This window comes from Fimicolochytrium jonesii (assembly GCF_025526975.1).
Source record: "Fimicolochytrium jonesii strain JEL569 chromosome Unknown EV422scaffold_12, whole genome shotgun sequence".
In the NCBI taxonomy this organism is placed as follows: domain Eukaryota; kingdom Fungi; phylum Chytridiomycota; class Chytridiomycetes; order Spizellomycetales; family Powellomycetaceae; genus Fimicolochytrium; species Fimicolochytrium jonesii.
This window is the reverse complement of record NW_026515679.1, coordinates 98,949-117,735: the sequence shown is the minus strand read 5'-3', so window position 1 is coordinate 117,735 and position 18,787 is coordinate 98,949. Positions and strand designations below refer to the sequence as shown.

At 53.1% G+C, this 18,787-nt stretch overlaps 5 protein-coding genes across 5 annotated transcripts; 3 read left to right on the top strand and 2 right to left on the bottom strand.

Annotated features, from left to right (window-relative positions):
* Positions 1 to 53: 53 nt before the first annotated feature.
* On the top strand, positions 54 to 2,204 carry EV422DRAFT_58430 (uncharacterized protein). The gene is made up of 7 exons (XM_053073429.1): positions 54 to 205; positions 276 to 501; positions 567 to 724; positions 799 to 1,098; positions 1,170 to 1,247; positions 1,330 to 1,518; positions 2,006 to 2,204. The coding sequence occupies exons 1-7, from the start codon at positions 134 to 136 to the stop codon at positions 2,054 to 2,056; spliced, it is 1,074 nt and encodes a 357-aa protein (XP_052925347.1). The 5' UTR covers positions 54 to 133; the 3' UTR covers positions 2,057 to 2,204.
* On the bottom strand, positions 2,191 to 7,103 carry EV422DRAFT_529625 (uncharacterized protein). Its single transcript, XM_053070337.1, has 8 exons — positions 6,794 to 7,103; positions 6,576 to 6,722; positions 6,112 to 6,513; positions 4,092 to 6,048; positions 3,801 to 4,004; positions 3,243 to 3,735; positions 3,094 to 3,182; positions 2,191 to 3,032 (listed from the first exon to the last, which is right to left on the bottom strand). The coding sequence occupies exons 1-8, from the start codon at positions 7,087 to 7,089 to the stop codon at positions 2,250 to 2,252; spliced, it is 4,371 nt and encodes a 1,456-aa protein (XP_052925346.1). The 5' UTR covers positions 7,090 to 7,103; the 3' UTR covers positions 2,191 to 2,249.
* A 2,348-nt stretch (positions 7,104 to 9,451) lies between these two features.
* On the top strand, positions 9,452 to 13,737 carry EV422DRAFT_529624 (uncharacterized protein). Its single transcript, XM_053070336.1, is given in 7 exon segments — positions 9,452 to 11,451; positions 11,464 to 11,572; positions 11,643 to 11,768; positions 11,834 to 11,926; positions 11,993 to 12,355; positions 12,419 to 12,520; positions 12,585 to 13,737. 7 exon segments carry the CDS (start codon positions 9,656 to 9,658, stop codon positions 13,680 to 13,682), a joined length of 3,687 nt encoding a protein of 1,228 aa, XP_052925345.1. The 5' UTR covers positions 9,452 to 9,655; the 3' UTR covers positions 13,683 to 13,737.
* Positions 13,738 to 13,868: 131 nt separating this feature from the next.
* On the bottom strand, positions 13,869 to 14,489 carry EV422DRAFT_490406 (large conductance mechanosensitive channel protein; the record flags this gene model as incomplete). Its single annotated transcript, XM_053067463.1, has 3 exons — positions 13,869 to 14,086; positions 14,142 to 14,311; positions 14,383 to 14,489. Coding segments are annotated over 3 exons (495 nt in total), but the record flags the coding sequence as incomplete, so codon positions are not given.
* Positions 14,490 to 17,603: 3,114 nt separating this feature from the next.
* On the top strand, positions 17,604 to 18,684 carry EV422DRAFT_496440 (P-loop containing nucleoside triphosphate hydrolase protein; the record flags this gene model as incomplete). Its single annotated transcript, XM_053067874.1, has 2 exons — positions 17,604 to 17,925; positions 17,999 to 18,684. Coding segments are annotated over 2 exons (1,008 nt in total), but the record flags the coding sequence as incomplete, so codon positions are not given.
* Positions 18,685 to 18,787: the final 103 nt, after the last annotated feature.

The following is an 18,787-nucleotide window of genomic DNA, read 5'->3' as shown; positions in this document are numbered from 1 at the left end:
TAACTCCGCACATTGACAGCTATTGCATAGATCGACAGTTTTTCATGAGATGCAAGATTTTTGCTTTCGGATCTGCGTACCTACTACTCCTCATACTACTCCGCACTCATATCTGCAACTAACAGAACATTGTATGTACCAAAATGACATCAATACCTGCCTCAGCGCCAACATTCGGTCACACGGCCTTCCAACTCCGCAATTCGTATGTGAAAGGGCATTCAATAGGTACTTGCATTCGCGCAACATCATGCCAATAATTTATATCTCACCAGCTCTCTCCCACCCTAACAGGACCAAAATCACACGCAATAAACGCCTTGCGACGCCGCACAGCCGATCCAACTCAACATGCGGACAAGGGGAAACCACGGCCGGCGTCGGCCCTTGGCGTGTCTTCGCCGGCAGCGGCTGGGAAAACGGAGGAGGAGTATGTCAAAAACTTGCAGCAGCAGCTGTTTTTGCTGGAGATGGAGACGCGGTATTTGCGGGCTCGGTCAGGTACGAGTGCTATTGAGGTGTGCGTAGTTGTTGCAATGGACCCTCATGATCTAAACTCGTCACAGATGATACCGGACTATACCAGCAAACAGGGGAGCTGCCAGAGGGGCGAGGGGATACTGGGGCTGGAGCGGACAAGCGGCGAGTGCCGCTTGGGGAGGTCATCAAAGATCTGAAGCAAAAGTACGCCGACCTCCAGGATGAGTACAAAGAGGAAGTTCAGGTTGGGCAACATGAAGCTTTGATCCAACCCATACATGCCTTTTCCCTGATATTCCTCAAACCTCACCCAACCAGACCCTGAAAACCAACCTCTTCTCCGTTCAATCCCAATACCGCACCTCCCAAGAGAAGCTCTCCGAAGCCACAAAGCAGCATACCACCCTCACCGACCAATTCACCACCTTCCAAAAAGAGTCCAACACCGAAAAGCAGGGCCTGCTCCGAGAACTCAGCCGGTTGAAGCAGCAGGTTGCGAATGCGGACGGCGAGGCGAAGCGGTGGGAAGGGATGTATGAGCGCGCTATACAGGAGGTTGAAGCTATTAGGGCGGACAAGAGGAGGTTGGAGAGTGTGGTGGATTCGTCGAAGCGGAGGGTAAGATTGGCAAATTTCTGGTTATGCCGGTGAACGTGGAAAGGGACTAAGAACTTTTTTGATGGCTGCAGATAGAGGAGGTGGAGGCTGCCGGCACACACTATGAGAAGCGGATTGAGGAGCTTTGCCACGAGATTGCGTCCGTCAAGGTAAGCGCCTTCCGCAGAATCCGGTCATATCTCGACGAAGTTCACGGCTAATCACTCTGTGGAACCCACTTCCGTTACCCAGCACTCACCACCACCAGAGCCCTCAGAAGCCCTCACCACGCACATCGCCAGCCTCCAACAAACCCTCAACGCTGTACAATCCACCCTCAGCACGATGCAATCCACCAGCACGACGCAATCCAAACACATCTCCGACCTAACAACCCAACTGAAAGTCGCCGAATCCATCAACAAACGCCTCCTCACCGACGTCGAAACCCAAACGGCGCGCGCAACCGCCCTCGACACCCGCTGCAAATCCTACCAAGCCCGCCTAGACGAGCTCGACCGCACGCTGGATACCACCACCGCGGAACTGCACCGCGCGTCTTCGGCGCGCAACTCGCTGACGGATCGCTTGACGACTATGAGCAGCAGCTTGCAGATCCAGACGGAGCAAATTGCGGAGCTGGAGACAGCGAATAAGCTGCTGATCAAGGAGTTGGGAGAGACGAAAGCGGGGTTGGAGGCGCAGGGGGGGCGGTTGAAGGTTGCGACGGAGGAGAGGGGCGCGTTGGCGGCGGAGGTGGATGAGATGAGGGAGAAGATTGCGCATATTAAGCGGTTGGAGAATTTAGTGAGGGAGTGTGAGGAGCGAGGGGAGAATTACCTCGATTCATTGCATAAGTTTGCAGGCGGGCTGAAGGATCAGGGATTTGTGTGGAAGGAGGAGTTGAAGGGTCCGAAACGATGACGAGGGCGCCGAATTCTATTTGGTTCCATCGGGATTCTGGCAACCCGCGATGTAATTCCCCATTTTGTACATGTAGTTTCCTGTCCCATACCCGCCATGATTCTCAGACGGAATGTAAGTCGATTGTCAATGCCAAATAGCGCCGGAAGGACACGTGCAAGTGATTGCGTTGGGGCAACATCCCGTCGAGCGTCGAGGCAAATAATATTTACATAAAAAGAAAAATGCCTATCGGATAGGTGCACGGCCTAATCTGACTTCTTTGTCGCTTCTGAGGAATTATGCCCTTCGCGGGCTACTGGTACCTCCGTTTGCTCGTTCTGCTCAATGTCTATAGCTTGTGGCCCTCTCCGCCCTCCCTCTCCCTCTTCTGGTAAATCTAAGACTACGTCCTCCACCTCCTCATCCTGCTCCGAAAGCCTGGTCGCCTCCCACTCCGTCAGTGGCACAGGTGTGTACTCGCCATGTGACTGCAGCTCCTGGGCTTGAGAGGTCCATGAAGAGTAGTCATCCTCCGGCAAGATGGGCGTCGTCGCTCGCGCAGACTCCGAGTCCTCGTTCTGCAGGCCGAAGTCAAACCCAACCGCAGAGGGACGGAAACTCGTTGCCTCCGAATGCAACGGAGATCCGACAGGAGAATGAGGCGCGCTAGATACGCCGTGATTCAGTAGCGCCTTGATGTCCTCAGTGGCCTTCCGGTCCCCGTTTTCCGCATCAAGGTCGGTAATCGACCCATCTGGAGATGCGGCTCGCGAGTTGTTGCGCGAATTGTTGTGTGTCGTGTCCGCTGAGGTCGTATTCGGAGAAACCAAACCCAGTCCATACGGACTTGACGATCGGATGGTTGGCGACGCACGCAGCGGAGCGGAAGGCTTGGCTAAAAAATAACCGGACGTTTTGATCGCTTTGGCGGCGGCGGATGCGGCCTGCTCTGCCTCAAGCTTTGCTTGGTATTCGTCGAGGATTGGAGTCAAATCTGTTTTGGGCCCTTTTCGTCGTCTTTGGTAGAAGAGCATGTATGCCGCAGACGTCTGGAAGTGGAATGTAAGAAACCCATCGCCCAGGAAATAGACCTGCAAACGCTGTTTTTACCATGATTTGAGATTCGTCCGTCTTGGTTACTTGACTGTCATCGAAGTTATACCATTGATCGTCCAGGCAGTTCTTGGCGTATGCCGTATCTGCAAAAAGGACGTGTAAGCTCCCTGAAACCATTGACCCAAGAATACAACTGAACCTACAATGACCACCTCCCAAACCACCAAAATGGTTCGAAACAGCGAACAAATCGTATACTAGTTGGTTATCGTCGTCATCAGCCGCAGAGTCCATTGGCTCGCTGGTATCTGCATCAGTTGCGGATGCGCTTAGAAGGTGCCCGTTCCCAACGACAGTATGCGTGCCATTAGGTTGCGGTGTCGCTGCCATGCGATCGTCACCCACACCTGCGGTGAGCGGCTCTTCTTCGTCGGCAACATCCGTCATCTCATCGGAGCTGATTGTTGTTTTGTCTTTCAACTCCTCGGACAATCCCATACTCTCGGATTCGAACGATTCAGTTCTACGGATTGATTCGTTGCTATGCCATTTGCGGGCGGGATGCTTTCCAAGCACCACGTCTGTCAGATCTAGGCCTTGAATTGGGGCATCGACGAGACAATCAATCTTATCGCCCATTATGCTCCGGTACCCGCGTCCTGTGTTGGAGAAGCGCTTCAAATGGAACACAAGAATCTGAAAGTGCCGAGTCCATTAGCCTTGTGAATAGAGCGACCCATTGGAAGGATTGTGATGCCCACCTCGGGTACGGTCCAAATGTCCAGTTTCTTTTTCGTTGGCCGATGTTCTTTACACCGGGGACAATACCAGCTATTGTCTTCGCCGAGCATCTCTTCCTTGCGGTATTCGTTCAAACAGTCTTGTAAACTTAAGGACTTTTTCTCTAACTTCTGTCGAGCTTCATACTCGGATTTCAACCTCTCGTTTTGCGAATCTTCCAATGTCTATAATCAGGGAATCGAAGAATGAAACGGTAAGCTGACGCGGCACTATGCTACGGCATGCTGGGCCCAGCAGAAGGTGAAACCTACCCGATTGTCGACCACATATTGGTAACAATCATTCGTCCATTCCATGTATATATTGATGTCAGCTTCGGACAAGGGCACAATTTCGGCATGCCTATGCCGATCCGAGTATATTGAGCTTTCGGTCAAACTCGGGCGGCGAAACTCGCTCTTCGAGAAACCCCGCGGTCTCCGGAACGGTGTGTCGACAGTCATAGGCTCAGGATCGGATCCTTCATCGTCGGCATCTGTTGATGTTTCCTCTTTTTCCGCCTGGTCTCTTAATCGATACTGATACTCCGAAGGACCCTCATAAAGGATATCTACCCAATTAGGGCCGCCATTGTAACTCTCGGAAGACCACTTGAGTCGGAAGAGATCGATGATTGGTTCGCAGTCTTCGCCAATGTCATCCCAGGACACCGGGAGTTGGGGGGCGGGTCGATCTTCGTCGATAGGAAGGTCTGACTTATTCTGACTTGCCGGATAGCTTTCAAGCATTTGATACACTTCTTGAATGCGCGTGAAGCCATTCAGTGTGTAGAGAGGAATTTTGGCATACTTTCGTAACGCGCGCACGACTTCGCGATAAATTCGCCGAAAAATCTCTCTAAGCAATGCGGTTCTCTGCTCTTGGGTTGATCGCCGCTTCGCGCCTACTCTCGATACCGGTGCATATGCAACGAGCTTCGCGGGTATGGTGATCATTATTGGCGGGCCATACACCTGATTCAACCGATCGCGGCTATCGTGCATACTAGTGGTCCATACCGCGCAACGCTTGATATTGGTCTCCACACGATCCGCATACGGAACTTCCCACATATCCCAATCGGGTTCCTCGTGCTCCACAACCCAGATGTCATCATACGAATGTATGGCATTCACCATCTCGCTATTCTCCAACACCCGGAGGACCCTGTTGCGTCCAACATTGACGACGATGGCGTGCTCAGCCTCCGAAGCTTTCCACCTCATCCTTTTTGCGACCATGCTTTTCAGGACCGCGATGCTGGTGTCCCTTGGCATGCTCAGAAAGAGACGAACGGGAGTTTCAAGCTCGCGAGGGCCGCTTGGCGCAACTTTCGGCATGGCTGTGAGTGAGACTTCAACCTCGCGATGATCGGGTATGGGAACAGAAAGAAACATGTAGGGGTCGAACGTAATCGATAGCTTTCCACATTTCGTGCATTCCACCCGACTCTTGTACTGCCCTTGGAAGAGATCCACTATAACCGAGTCATTCCGCATGCAGTAGATCTCCCAAGTCTTCGCAGCGATCGTCTCGTCGGATTCCCCATCCATGTCCGGAACTTCGATGTAGGGCTTTTTCTTGATTCGGTTCAGATCTTCATGCAGGCCGTCGATCAGAAACCCGAGAAGCTCTTGCGAGTCTTGTTGTGAGTAGCCGGCAAACATCGGGTTGAACCGGCCTATTGTTAATTTGAAACCCCGAGGAGAATAACTGGTGCCTCGCTGACCGTCAGGTCGCCATAGTTGCGATATCAGCTCCGCATACGCCTCAGCAACCTGTCCCTTCATGCCAAGAGGATTATCTGGGTTCAACTCTGATTGCCAACTCCCCTTCAGAAAGTATTTAGTCAGCGGCGCAGTATTGCTAAGGCACTGCAACGCAGAGTTCATAAAGCACGTGTTCCCCAGATTCGACAGTCCCATTGCACCAGTTGTGACAGTTGAGGTAGGACGTGAGTAAGTTGGGGCGGGCAAGAAGTTGAAACTGTTCGAGTTGGCGAAGGGCGCCGTTGTTACATCCTCCGGGGGGGCAGGGCCATATTCGAGCATCAAAGGGGGTCCTTCTGTCGGCTGCTCTCCTTCATCTCCACCATTCAGCTTCCTCAGCACTCTTTCCCGTTTGGTCAGGATTTTCGGCGATGTTTTCGGCGAAGCGGTAGTTGGTTCAGCCGTCGCCACCGATAAGAATGGCTTCACGGCATCTGAGGTGTCTTCGATTTCTGCGGTACTATATGGAACAAAGCCAATGAGGTGCTAAATCCTCTTTCTATCAACATGATATGAACTTTACCGCACGACATCTTCCATATGGAAAACGCTGTCCGGCGTTTCATCACTTGGTGATGGCAAGTTATGCTCCACTTGTGGAATTATTTCGATCCAAGACGCTGTTCCTAGGTCACTTTGCGTCAATGGCTGACCCTCTTTTATTGAGATCTTTTCACCGTTAGAGCGTATCAAGCTCATGCCGAAGGTGGACGGATTCAGGTTGAGCTTTTCAGATAGCAGCGTTCTTATCTGTTTTGGAGACGTTTGTCGAAACAGCATTATCGAAGCCACCGGTTCCGTGTCCGCCTGCATATGACTGTACCGGACATCAAAAGATGCTGGATACAGATCGACATGCCATCGCCCATCCGCACCCATATATGTTTGACGACTGACCGCCGAGGTGTCATTTACCAAGCCATGTCTATACTCCACGGTCAGAATGGTCGGAATGCGTAGTCTCAGTACGTTTGCGATGAAACTCACCGATTTGCTATCGCTTCCCACGCCTCCGCTGACACAGAGATATAGTCGAACCCTTCTTTCAGATCCGGCCGTAACTCGCTTGCGCCAGGCTCCAGCAGAGACGAGTTATCCACTGGTGTAGGAGATTGCGTTTGTGATTGCGCTAACCTGCAGATTCGCAGCGGACTGTGAGTGTGAGAACAACGATTGACCGACAGCCGTACCCAAAATCTCCCTACCAGGACTGGGCTACCAGGTAGTATGTGCCGTCTTCCTTTGGTTGACCAACCCACTTCAAGAGATCTGGGTTCTGCGCTAAATTTCGATCCGGGAGTTGAGTGACAGAAGGGGAGTTCCGCACTTCATCTGCTGTTGCTGTGCCGTGTTCCCGCATCTCACTTTGGGTAGCGTGGCGGATAGGTGGCATTTCGCGACAGTAGAGCTGAGAGAGCTTGTCGCCGCTTTCGTCTGGAAAAACGAGCGTCTTTGAACGGAAACTATCGTCTTCATCGAATCCATTCGAGTCAAACTCCATATTGTCCACGTCCCGCCCGTCCCGCCCGTGATGATCGCCGCCCGAAACCCTCTCCTGTTCCCTCTTGACAAACCCTGAGTACCCTCTAGCCGTTGGAGTGCGTGGAATGTGGGGACTCTGCTTCGGTGCGTCAGGAGACAGGGCTGCGTCGGTAGCCGGGCGCTTCAAACTGCCTTTTGGAATAGGAATACTTGCGCTCGAAAAGGAGGACGTCGGAGAGGAAGTTTTCCCCATGAGGAGCCTATGAAGGTACAGTTGTAAACCCCCAAGCCGACACGAGCGCGGGTACGCCGACCCTGTTACGACGTTTTCAGAAAAGCCAACGGTAACTGTCTAGGCCAAAAAGTCTGGGATCCCAGGGCCGCTCAAGAAACCGTAAACTTGCCCCGCGTAAAGGCACTCGCGACCGGCAAGTGGACCGAGGACGGAGCAGTTACTACACACTTCCTGAGTTAAGGCAGCCGGTGGAAAAGCTGGCGGAGGAGGAACCGCGGCGGTTGGGAATGGGAAAGAAACGTCGGGCTCTGGCCAGTTTTTTGGAGACCCGAGATGAATTCCCAGAGAGAGGGAGCAGACAACACTCAATAAGACTTAATTATTTCAACGAATCTAAGTCCCTCACTTATGCTCCTTCGTGTTATGTCCACACCGCGCTGTCGATATTGCGTTCGGACATCTCCGCCCACGTTCCGTTGGCCCCCCGCACCTCTCAAAAGGGCCCTTCATGCTTCGCACGTCCCAGCCGGTGTCACACATCTTCACCGGTTATTGTGGCTATGCAGGTTCAGGCTGTTTGGAGATTAGTTTCGTGAGAGTTGCGATGGGTGGAGTCTGGGCAAGTGCCGATTATTCATCTACCCGCCTACGTGTGCTGTTAGGGGAACAGAGCGCCGAAACCAGTCTTCCACCACTCCATTCTGCCAGCCCAAGAGCTCAGAGTTTCAATCATTCCCACACCATTGCTTTTATTTCCACGACCCATACACCTTCGCTTCAACGTCTGCGCCTCGCCTCTCTCTAGCCCCTCTATCCACATCAATTTTCGACAGCTCCACCCCATCCCACCTGTCGCTTGCGATGGCGCCCGCCCATCAGCCCATTACCATTGAGCACCGCCGCCCCTCAAGCTCAGCCGCTCTCAATTCCGTTCATCTCTTCACGCACTGGCACTCTCTCTCGTTTCGTTTGCCTTTCTAAGTAATGGTCGGATATTCCATAATGTGACCTGTGGGTTGGTTGAAAAACTTCATTCGACTCCCCGATTGGGACGGCACCATCAAGACCATAGTTCTTGTCAGACACGGTTTTCTGTGTCTGGCATTGACTCGCCATCTATCCGAGAAGCGAGACCCGGGAACTCTCTGAACTCTCAGAACAGGCAACCCTTTAGTCATGCCACCAAATGCAGATCACTTATATCAGAAGTCGCTTTCATTATGTGCCTTGACGCCTGTCGCATCCTTGCAACGGATGGCAACAGGATCTTCAGAAATTTTTTGGAACACCTACATCCAAAAGCTCAAGCCCACCATGATCAGCGGGAACCAATTCCCTGAACACCCTGGTACCAAATGCACCCGCCTCTGGTGCCACCTTCATCTTCCGCAACAACGTCTTCCGTTTTAGCGGAGCCGAGGTTGGGGATGGCTGGACAGATTATCTGTCTGCTCAGACTCTGGCAGCGAATTTCAAGTATCATGTCAGTGTGCTGAGGGTATTTGAGGGGCAAATCACTCTTGTGAACGTCATAGAACTGCTATCAGAACAGGAAAAGAAGTGTAACGTCAGAGGGAACGTGGGTCAATAATGGGCCCTGTTTTTTGTGTATTACGGTTGGACCAAAAATCTCCAAGTCCCGTTCGCCAGAGGCTGCCCCCACTGAGCGCTTATAGTACGGAGCGTCAATGGCACGGTGTGGCATCTATCGGGCGCAGGATGCTTACGTGGCCAGCGCAAGTCCCTTGCCGTCGCGATTAAGTCACACCCGGAGATGACCCGGCCCTTATGAAAAGCACCCTAAGGAAAGGTTTTGGCAGCGTACTGTAAGGATGGTGGCCAACACAGCTTACGCAAATATTGCTATCTTAACAAGTAAAACAATACATCCACACTTCATTGTGTCCAGAAAGGAAGCGAATGGCGTCTTTGCACCTGCCCCGACCACAGCTGTCCAACAATCTACAGTATACCACCTATGCTGGTCAACGGCCAATCGTCAACGGAGACATCCAAGTGGGCGCTGATGTTCGCTTCCTTCAGCATCAATATTCCCACTGTCGCTTTCTGTCAGTTCCAAACGCACATGGGAGCAACTCTGGAAAGTGTCCGAAGCATACTGTACTGTACCTCCGTTTGGCGGCCTCAGCCCTCACGCGTCTCGCCGTGAGCTACAGGTTAGCTCGTCGGGAACGCCTCGTTTCTCGTTCGGCCCCAATAAAAGAACGCTGGGAAAGCCTCGACCCGATGGCCCGGCTGTCCGAGTCCACCACGAAGTCTACCGTTAGAGAGGTAGATATCACACTCAGGCAACCTTTACGGAGTTCCTGCTACGTCAGTGATAAAAGCGATGCGCCGCAGCGACCGATTGAAACCTGCGACCCGGGTTCCCTTGGTCCCTGTTCAACATGCACCGGCTGCCAACGTGCAGCAACCTGCCGAACCTCGCAAGGGCCTGACAAGGGTGCAAGGTCAGGCAATTCACTACGAAAAGCCCGAGAAGAACGTCAGGTCGCCTAAAGCACGGAAGGCCGCAGCCGAGGCACCTGCCCCTAGCGGACTCCCAGGCACTACGCAACGCCCCCCGACCTCCAACAAAGCGGGAGCCGACGAAATCAAAGCCTTCATTCAGGAAAAGGCTGAAGAACGCAAGGAGCTGCGAAAAAAGCAAATCGCTGTCGCTACAGCTCAAGCGAAAGAGGTCGCGGCTCGTCTGCAGGCCTTGAACGAGTTTCGCCGAATGCAGCGTCGGACGGGTGGTGTTGACTCGGGCAGATCGCGCTCTCGGAGCCATAGCCCGAAGAAAGGAAGACAGCGGAGGATCGAGTCGTCAGCGGCTCAGGACGGTGATGGGATCACGAGGACGGTCGAGAAGGAGGTTCCTCCCCATCCACCGACTCTCCGAACGCCACCCACCCCGATTGGGAACCAAAGCATCTTCGCTCTGGCTTGTGAGGGAGAGGAAGCATACCGCGTATCGGCTGAGGACGTTCGTCCGGTGGATTTAGATGCGGTCATTGCATCCGCGCGATCCCTCCAAGGCCGCCTCTCGAAAGATGCCGCTCCCTCTACGGAAGACGAACTTACATCGTCGGATACGTCTTTTGAGGCAGACGTGTTACAGCTTTCGGACGCACTGCCTGTAACTACGCCAGTGGTCCCTCAAACACGATTGCCGGTCCTTATCCATCTAAAGGACCCGCAGCACATACCGGACTCCCTGAGTACCGTCAACATTTACACCCGGACCGCAGCTCAGACGGACGGCGACGTGAAGAAAAGTTGGTCGAATGCCGTATGTCAGACCGACCTACCGGTGACGATCGAAGCCGAAACTTCACCGTTGTCAATCATCGAATGGTCAAACGCGGTTTGCCAGACGGACATACCACAAACGATGGAAGTCAGCACCTCACCATTGGCGATTGCCGAATACCCTTACTCACCTCCACCGGTGCCGCAAGGTGCGGTGGGCTACAGGGATACTTGCGATGAGCCAGAGCAAGAGCCTCCGCACGCTTGCAGCCCCTTCCCCGATTGGGGCGGGCGCCTGTCCCCGCAGGCTTTAGCGAGAAAGTTGACTGCAGAGCTGAACGCCCTGGAGGCTGTGCAGCTGGCAGAGCTCCATGTCGTAGAGCTAAACAGAATCCGAATGTCCGCTCGGGAACCGGCAGTTCTACCGCAAGCGCCGGAACAGGAGTCTCCCTACATTGCCTCGGCAAGCGGCCTGGCTTCGGTCTCTGCTCTTTTCGTTTCGGCACCATCCGCCGCAGACGCGCCTTCGATTGTCCCTTCGGTCGTTCCTTCGGCCGTCTCTTTGGCCGTCCCTTCGGTCGTCCCCTCGGCCGACCCTCCGTTCGTCCCTCCGGTCGCTCCTCTGGTCGCTCCTTCGATCGTTCCTCCGATCGTTCCTTCGGCCGTCTCTTCGGCCGTCCCTTTGGTTGTCCCCTCGGCCGTGCCTTCGGTCGTCCCTTCGGTCGTCCCCTCGGCCGACCCTCCGTTCGTCCCTCCGGTCGCTCCTTTGGTCACTCCTTCGGTCGCTCCTTCGGTCGCTCCTTCGGTCGCTCCTCCGGTCGTGCCTGCGGTCGTGCCTTCGGCCGTTCTTTCAACCGCTCCTTCGGAAGCTCCTTCGGTCGTTCCTTCGGTCGTTCCTTCGGTCGTTCCTTCGGTGGTGACGGTGGAACTGGAGGCTCCTGATAACGTTCCTGTTCCCCGAGCAGATCTGGCGGCCATGCCTTTAGTTGCCATCGAAAAATGGCTAGATGAGGTAGGGGTTTTAGCAAACAACCACGGTAGGGAGCAGACAAACTCAAACTTTCCATTTCTTTCAAATGCAGATACGACAGGCTTTCGAAGAAGAACTCGTACACCTCTGCGGCGAAGAGGCAACTCTCGAGAAAACACTCCGAGAGAAACTCCTGGACCTCAGAGGTCGCCTTTCTCGTCGTGCCTTTGAACGGATTGTAAGCTTTCCGCAAATGCCCTTTGATCCCCACGGTCGCCTCATAACCGACCTGATTGTTTGTAGGAACGCAACGAGGTGACACTTTATGAGGAGAGAAAAGCGCTCCTTCAAAAGATGAAAAGGGCAGTTCATTCCGAGTATTTTGAAGACATAGCTGTAAGCATTTCAGTGACAGTCATCGCGCCACATTATATTCTGATCGTCGCGTTACGAACCCCGCAGGCGGCCAAAGAAGCGTTGGCGCAGAGAAGATCAGCTGCTTCTCGGGTTGAGGCGACATCGGTGTACAATGAAGCATTAGCCGCGCCTAACAACGAGATAATCGCTGTGGGAGAGGTCGCATGTACATCGGTGTGCAATGGGGAATCCGCCGTGCCGTTGACCGAATTTACAATGGAAGACGTTGTATCTCCATCGGTGGGCGGTGACGCGTCTGCCGCGCCGTCTCATGAAAGACTCGCAGAGGAGGACGTCTCATCTACATCAGTGTGCGAGGAGGAATCCGCCGCTCCGTTCGACGAACAAATGACAATGGAAGACATCGCAAGCGACAGCATTGCTGGGCAGGAGGATGCCCGGAACGTGGTAAGTACGATGTTGCCGTATCCCGCCAGATCACCCTTGCTAAACATTTTGCCAACGTCGTAGGCATTGGTAGAAACGCACCTCACAAGTACATTGGCCGCGGCAGGCAACGAAGATGCAGAGGCCAACACGGGTTTCATGGATAAAGTTCACGACAGGGATGCGGTAAGTGTGCTATAGGCATATTTGCGCTAGTTTACATTGTACTCATCTCTCGACAACGTCGCAGGCTTCAGAGGAAGCGCAACCTCTCGCTACTTTTGCTCCGTTAGTCGAAGCCGACAATGAAGTTGGACTTGTCACTGAGCACCATGAGGGGGACCACTCTCACCCGGGAACTCAGGGCAACCTGGACGCGCTTTACACACCCCACGACAAAGCGAAGGGATCATCGGATCCCTTCAAATCTACCAATGACGAGGCATCACACGATGTCGCACCGGGTCAACCGAAAACCTTGACCCCCCTGTATGTCCCGGAGCTTGGGGATTGGGCAGATGAGGAACCCGATGACTTCGAAGATGTTCCGATTGAGGCGCCTAGCGCACCCGACTTACCCGAAGAGGCCACGCGGCAAAAGAGCGCGCGCGCGTTTATTGGAATTATCTTTGCCAGTCTCTTGCATGACGCATTGGTCAACATCTGCGTTGAGGAACGGAACATTCCCAACCGGGAAGAAATTTTATCGTGGTACAACAACACGGTCAACGGACCGGAGGACGTCGACGTGTCAACCGCGCTGACACACCTGATATCAAACGATCTTATGAGGGACTCCGTGCGCCAGATGTGCCATTTATATCTGCGCTGCCGGCACGCGTCCGACGGACCAGACGTGGAAGTTCAATACCAGGACATGTCGTCCGTCGCCTCGGACTACACTCGAGCGGTTCTAGAGGCATCCCTACCACATCTGGACACGTTCACATCAATGGGAAGTCTCCCCAAAGTCATGCCCTCGGAGACATGCGAACAATGGACGTCTAAGATCAGTGATGATCGACGAACCATCCTTTTGGACGCCATCAACGAGGCCCTTCCCCTCGCATACGACGACCTGCAGACCAGCTTAACCAGTCGGCGTGGGAGTGGCCCGGGAAGGCACCAACTCATCACAGAGACTTGCCGGAAAGTGGCGCAATGGGCGGAATATTCCGAAAGGTTTGGAGAGAACCTGGACGCGCTTCTTATCACAAGTATCAAAAACGCCGATGGCGACTGGGAAGAAGAGCGGTGGCAGCTACAAGTGTGGGAGGAGCTGATCGATGACTTGTGGGACGACGTCATCGCAGATACCGCCCGGGCCACGATTTGCAAGTTCCCCTGAGCCCTTGGCATGGATTCCCTCACAATTTTGGATAAAGTTTTGGACAGAAATAGGATACTCCATAGCATTTGTAGCAAAATAAAAATATTCCTGGCGTGTGGGTCACGATTTGCTGCATGATGCTGATTTCAGTGTTCTATTTGATCCGAGCGCCGCCTTTGAGGTCGAAGGAAAGTCCAGCGGCGGCAAATCGGAGGTGCACTGGTAACATCGTGTCGCTAGAAGTGGCACCTTTTTTAAACAGTAAGGACAAAGCCTTTCGAGATCCTTTTTGGACTTATGATCGGTAAACTGTTTACTGGCCGCCGAATAGACCTTGACCATAAAAAACAGTATCCACGCCGTAAGCAAGAAGTTGAAAAGCGTTTGGAAAAAGTTTCCGTAGTTCCAAGTAACACCGCCGGCTGCGAAACTATCATCAGTCACAGAAAATCGAGGGAGATGGACCATTCTACATACCGGCATAGACTTGAGATGGTGTTTTCAGCGACGAGCAGTCGGTTCCATTCTGCCCGGCGCAGTCGGGATATCTTAGCATCACAAACGCATTCTGCAGGTTTGAACCTAACGCAAGGCCAACAACGGGGCCAATAATGTCTTGCGTGAAGCTAGTCATGATAGTTGTAAACCTGTTCTCGATGAGCTTCCTTAATACACGTACGTGATCTTTTAACAGATGTGCCGCCCCAGTCAAACTCACGCGCCGCCTATTATGAAGCCGATGCACACATCGATCACTCCGCCTCTAAGAATGAAATGTCGAAAATCTTGAAGAATGCTCCCAGCCGCTCTCACTCCCCTCTTGCTCGACTCGGCACTGATTTTGACGACCTTCTTCCTGAACTTCTGTGCAGCTACAACCGGTCGACCTCGGCGTTTTGGGGACCGAGAGTCACCGGATCCAATGGGCGAGAACGCAGTCGACGAAGGAGTCCCCATTGAAATCCGCCTTCGGAGGCCATCCGGCCGGGTATCATGTGTGATATTGTTGTCGGAGGCTACCCACTCCTCCGATGACGAAATAATCGAGACTCCAGCTTCCAGGTCCAGCTCTTGAGTTTCCTCGTCCTCTACGGACCGACTTGCGGTCGCTCGGTTTTCGAACGAAGACGGGGCAAGCACGAAACTCTCAAGCACCGAGGAAACTCCCGATCCGAACGTGGCCTTGTTGAAGGAATCGGGTGGAGTCGTGTCACCTGGATGATGAGCCTCATTGCTTGGATCAGACTTTCTGCGCTGCATTTTGCCGTGGTGCCTGTGCGCACAAACAGGCCCGCCGAGCGAGCCCGAGGGGAAAGATTAGCATATACCTTCGAATTTGCAGAAGTAAGCTTAACTTTGTTCTATGGCTGCAAAGCAGACAGAGCTCTACGCGCGTTGCATGGCGTCCCGCTCCGGGGAAACGGGCAGGGCTCAGCGGCCGCCACGCGCGCCCCATCTGACTGACGGTGACTCTTCTTCACTGGGATTCCGTTCTTACTTCCTAAAAAAAAAGAAGATCAGGACACCATAGTTAACGCAACGTATGCGCGCACAGAAACGCCCGCAGGTTCACGCGACAAATACACCTGTTCCTCACTCCGACGCCATTGCTATTGCGCCATTGCCATTGCGCCATTGCGAGTCCCAAACTGACTCCCCACAGCACACTGAGACCTCCTGGCCCATCACAGGCCCCTCCTGAGTGTGCCAATGGCCTCCCCGCGCTGGACTAGATGTGGTGCACCACCCTCAACACCTACAAACAAGTCTGCACCGGCCACCCAGTCAACACCGGCCACCCAGTTAACTCCGCTGCGCTGCTCACCTAGATTCAGCAACACCGCCAACCCAACCACAGACCTGTTCCCTCCTGTTCCCTCTCGCTCTCGTGGGAAGCCCTTGACCATAGAGGAAAAATATATGGTTGTCAGAATGGCGAGATTCCTTTACCTTCACGCAGACAACTATCCCGGCAACCCAGCTGCACTTGACGCACGTGGCAGAACGGCAGAGGCCTGTGGAGTTGGCAACAAGACCGTCACAGCGCTTTGCAAGGAGTACCGTCAAACCCAAACCTTTGAGAAGTCCGTTGACAAGAGGGGAAAGTACGAACGTCTCCGACTGAACCACCGTGCCATGAAAATTGATATCCGAGAGCTGGTTCATACTCTCAACGCTGGAGGCTCCCCAGTCTCGTTAAACATTGTGCGCCAGCGTATGGTTGAGCTGTGGAAGGTCAACATATCAAGAAAGTCTATCAACCGTATCCTTAAAGGGCTTGGCTTTAGCTGGGCCAACGCTTCAGCCGGTCAGTCATACACCAAAACCCTCGAGATTCACCGTAAGCGCTCAGAGTATTTGCGAGCGAGGATGGAGATGCGTACCAATCCAACTGGCAAGATGGGGGTGTGGCTAGATGAAACATACTGCAATCAGCACCATGTCCAGCGGAAGACGTGGTTGGTGGACGCAACTACAATAGTGAAGAGAGGGAACAAAGGACCAAGACTCATCATTGTGCATGCGGGAGGCCCTGATGGGTGGGTTGGAGAACCCGTCGTCTTTGCCGCCACTCAGTCAGAAGGAGATTACAATGACAACATGAACTGTGAGAATTTTGAAAGGTATGACATGATACACACATACACAATGCAATTATTGACTCTTCTCATCTACAGATATTTTGAGGCGCTATGTGATCATTGCACCAACAAACTTTTGCGCAAAGCAGTTTTTATGATGGACAACGCTTCCTACCACCGCGGTTTGGATGAGCCCCGCCTTAACAGCATGAAGGCAGAAGAACTGATGACCATGTTGAAGGAGAAGTATGGCGTGGATGAAAAAGAGCTGCAGGTCCCGTTGAAGCGGATCAGTAAAAAGACAGGTCTTGGATGGAAATGGGCAACAGTGGCATCGATGCAGGCTATGGCAACCAAGAGAGGCTACAATCCCCGCATCAAGTGTGAACTCATCGCTGCGAGATACGGACACCGCATTCTTTGGCTTCCCCCTTATCACTGTGAGCTGAACCCGATTGAGCTTGCATTGGGACATGTGAAGAATTGGGTGGCGCAGAACAACGACGGGAGCAACTTCAAGAAGGTTAGGGAACTGGTGCTTCGAGGATTTGACCAGGTTTCCGTGGAGTCATGGAAACGGAAGGTTGCAAAGGCCGTGAGATGGGAAGACTGGTATATCCAGAAGAAGCATGTTGTTTTGAATGATCAACTGGCCGCTTCTACGCCAACATCACTGGTTATTGACTGAGAGGATGGTGACAGTGATGTGGAGGTCTCGGCGGATGCTGAGATTGAGGCGTGGATTGAGGAAGAAGGCATGATGGGGGATGAATAGGCAACATTTTGCATTGATTTTTTTTCTACTGAATAGACAGATTGTCGGAACCGGACTTGACACTCTTACTTTGTTATGATAGTCTGTGTGTTTGACAAAGGAAACTTGTGGAAAAAAGAAACCGGCAATTCCGCTGGAAAATATTGTCAACCAGTTTCTTGGCTCTATGGGGCGACGCGGGTGCACGCCCGTCAATTCGCGTTAACTATGGTGTCCTGATCTATAAGTAGTTCCTCCACCATTTCAAAGTCCATTTCACAGACAATTTTACAAGATCACGTACGTACTGTATGTGAGCGCTGAGTCATGAGGGCCTTTCGGACAGATTCGGACGCGTTCTAAGAAGCACAGAGACCAAGCAGACCATCGTTGTGCTCTCTTGTCGACGTCAAGACGTCCGCTTCAGGACTTCTGGCCTCTTTATCCGGAAAAGGGGTCCGATGGACGTGGGGTTGTTGAATCTTAGTCCCCATATCCTCAATTCAGCGAGAGCAGGTGAGGCCTAATGAATTCTTTCCTGAGCCTGTCTTTGTGCTCGGTGTAATCCTCTCCAACCATTTCAACACAGCACAAATCGACATTGTAGAAGATGTCGTGCTCTCGTCTATTCCCGAGCTAGCTACTCGTTTGAAGCTCTCCGCGAAAGATGCGAAGATATTGCTCGAAGAGGCCTCCAAGACAATTTGTTCTCTAGATGGATTGTGCCGGACAATGCTGGATGTGGATTCACTCCGGCTCCCTTTGTTGTCCACACATGATGCTGTGCTGGACGACTTGCTGCACGGAGGCTTTCATCCTGGGTTAACGGAAATATACGGCAAGAGCGGCTCAGGCAAATCGCAGCTGGCTTTACAACTTAGTGCCGTGGCGGCTGCACCAGTAGAACATGGAGGTCTTGGAACTGGTATGTCTGGAATTGGAACAAGACGGCACCCCTTCCAGACTCATCTTCTTACTATTTCCCAAACCCTGCTTAGGATGTCTGTACATCGCGACCGAGCAGCCGTTTCCCATCGGGCGTTTCCACGAGATCATTGCCTCGCGCTTTCCCGACTTGGACTCCTCGATAGTGCTTGATCGCACGCATATTATACATATCCGCGATCACGAAACCCAACATCACATTCTCTGCCACCTCCTCGAGCCCTCTGTCAAACGACTGGGCGTACGACTTGTCGTTATTGACTCTATCGCGGCAAACATTCGCGGCGACGAGGCCACGGCGGAATGGACGGCGATTGAGCGCAGCCGGACGCTCTATGAGATGGGCGCCGCGCTAAAGAAGGTAGCGCACGAGCATCAGTGCGTCATTCTCTGCCTCAACCAAGTTGTCGATGTGTTTGATAATGTGCGCCAGGGAGCAAAGTTGGGCGGGGGAAAAGGGGCGGACTCCTTTCTCACCGTCTCGGGCGCTGTGGGCGCAGGCAACGCCAGTGATGTTCGCCCAAGCCTGGGGCTCGCATGGTCAAACATGGTCAATGCCCGTGTCAAATTGTCGCGGATAAACAGGTTCCCGGCCCATGCTGAGGAATGTAATGCGGTGCTGGATGCAGACACTACCCGCGCATGCGTGACCCGTACCTTTGAGATCTGCTTTGCGCCAAACCTGCCGTCGAGAAAGTGCATATATGAGGTTTCGGAGCGAGGAATCGTTGGTCTATAGATCTAGGCCAGTGTTATACATAGCATGGTTTTTTTTTCGTTTCGAGCAAATCCTCTCTATGCTATGCATATGCAGCAAATGTGGCTTCAAACGCGCGCGACTC

Bases quoted from the DNA above. Each gene is read 5' to 3' on its own strand.
- EV422DRAFT_58430 (XM_053073429.1), top strand. From the start codon at position 134: ATGTACCAAAATGACATCAATACCTGCCTCAGCGCCAACATTCGGTCA. The intron at 502-566 runs GTACGAGTGCTA...AACTCGTCACAG, and splicing joins GTATTTGCGGGCTCGGTCAG to ATGATACCGGACTATACCAG. The intron at 1,519-2,005 runs GTCGAAACCCAA...AACGATGACGAG, and splicing joins ACAAACGCCTCCTCACCGAC to GGCGCCGAATTCTATTTGGT.
- EV422DRAFT_529625 (XM_053070337.1), bottom strand. From the start codon at position 7,089: ATGGAGTTTGACTCGAATGGATTCGATGAAGACGATAGTTTCCGTTCA. The intron at 6,723-6,793 runs GTAGGGAGATTT...GCGAATCTGCAG, and splicing joins TACCTGGTAGCCCAGTCCTG to GTTAGCGCAATCACAAACGC. The intron at 3,736-3,800 runs GTGGGCATCACA...CGGCACTTTCAG, and splicing joins ACATTTGGACCGTACCCGAG to ATTCTTGTGTTCCATTTGAA.
- EV422DRAFT_529624 (XM_053070336.1), top strand. From the start codon at position 9,656: ATGCGCCGCAGCGACCGATTGAAACCTGCGACCCGGGTTCCCTTGGTC. The intron at 11,573-11,642 runs GTAGGGGTTTTA...TTTCAAATGCAG, and splicing joins TCGAAAAATGGCTAGATGAG to ATACGACAGGCTTTCGAAGA. The intron at 12,521-12,584 runs GTAAGTGTGCTA...ACAACGTCGCAG, and splicing joins AAGTTCACGACAGGGATGCG to GCTTCAGAGGAAGCGCAACC.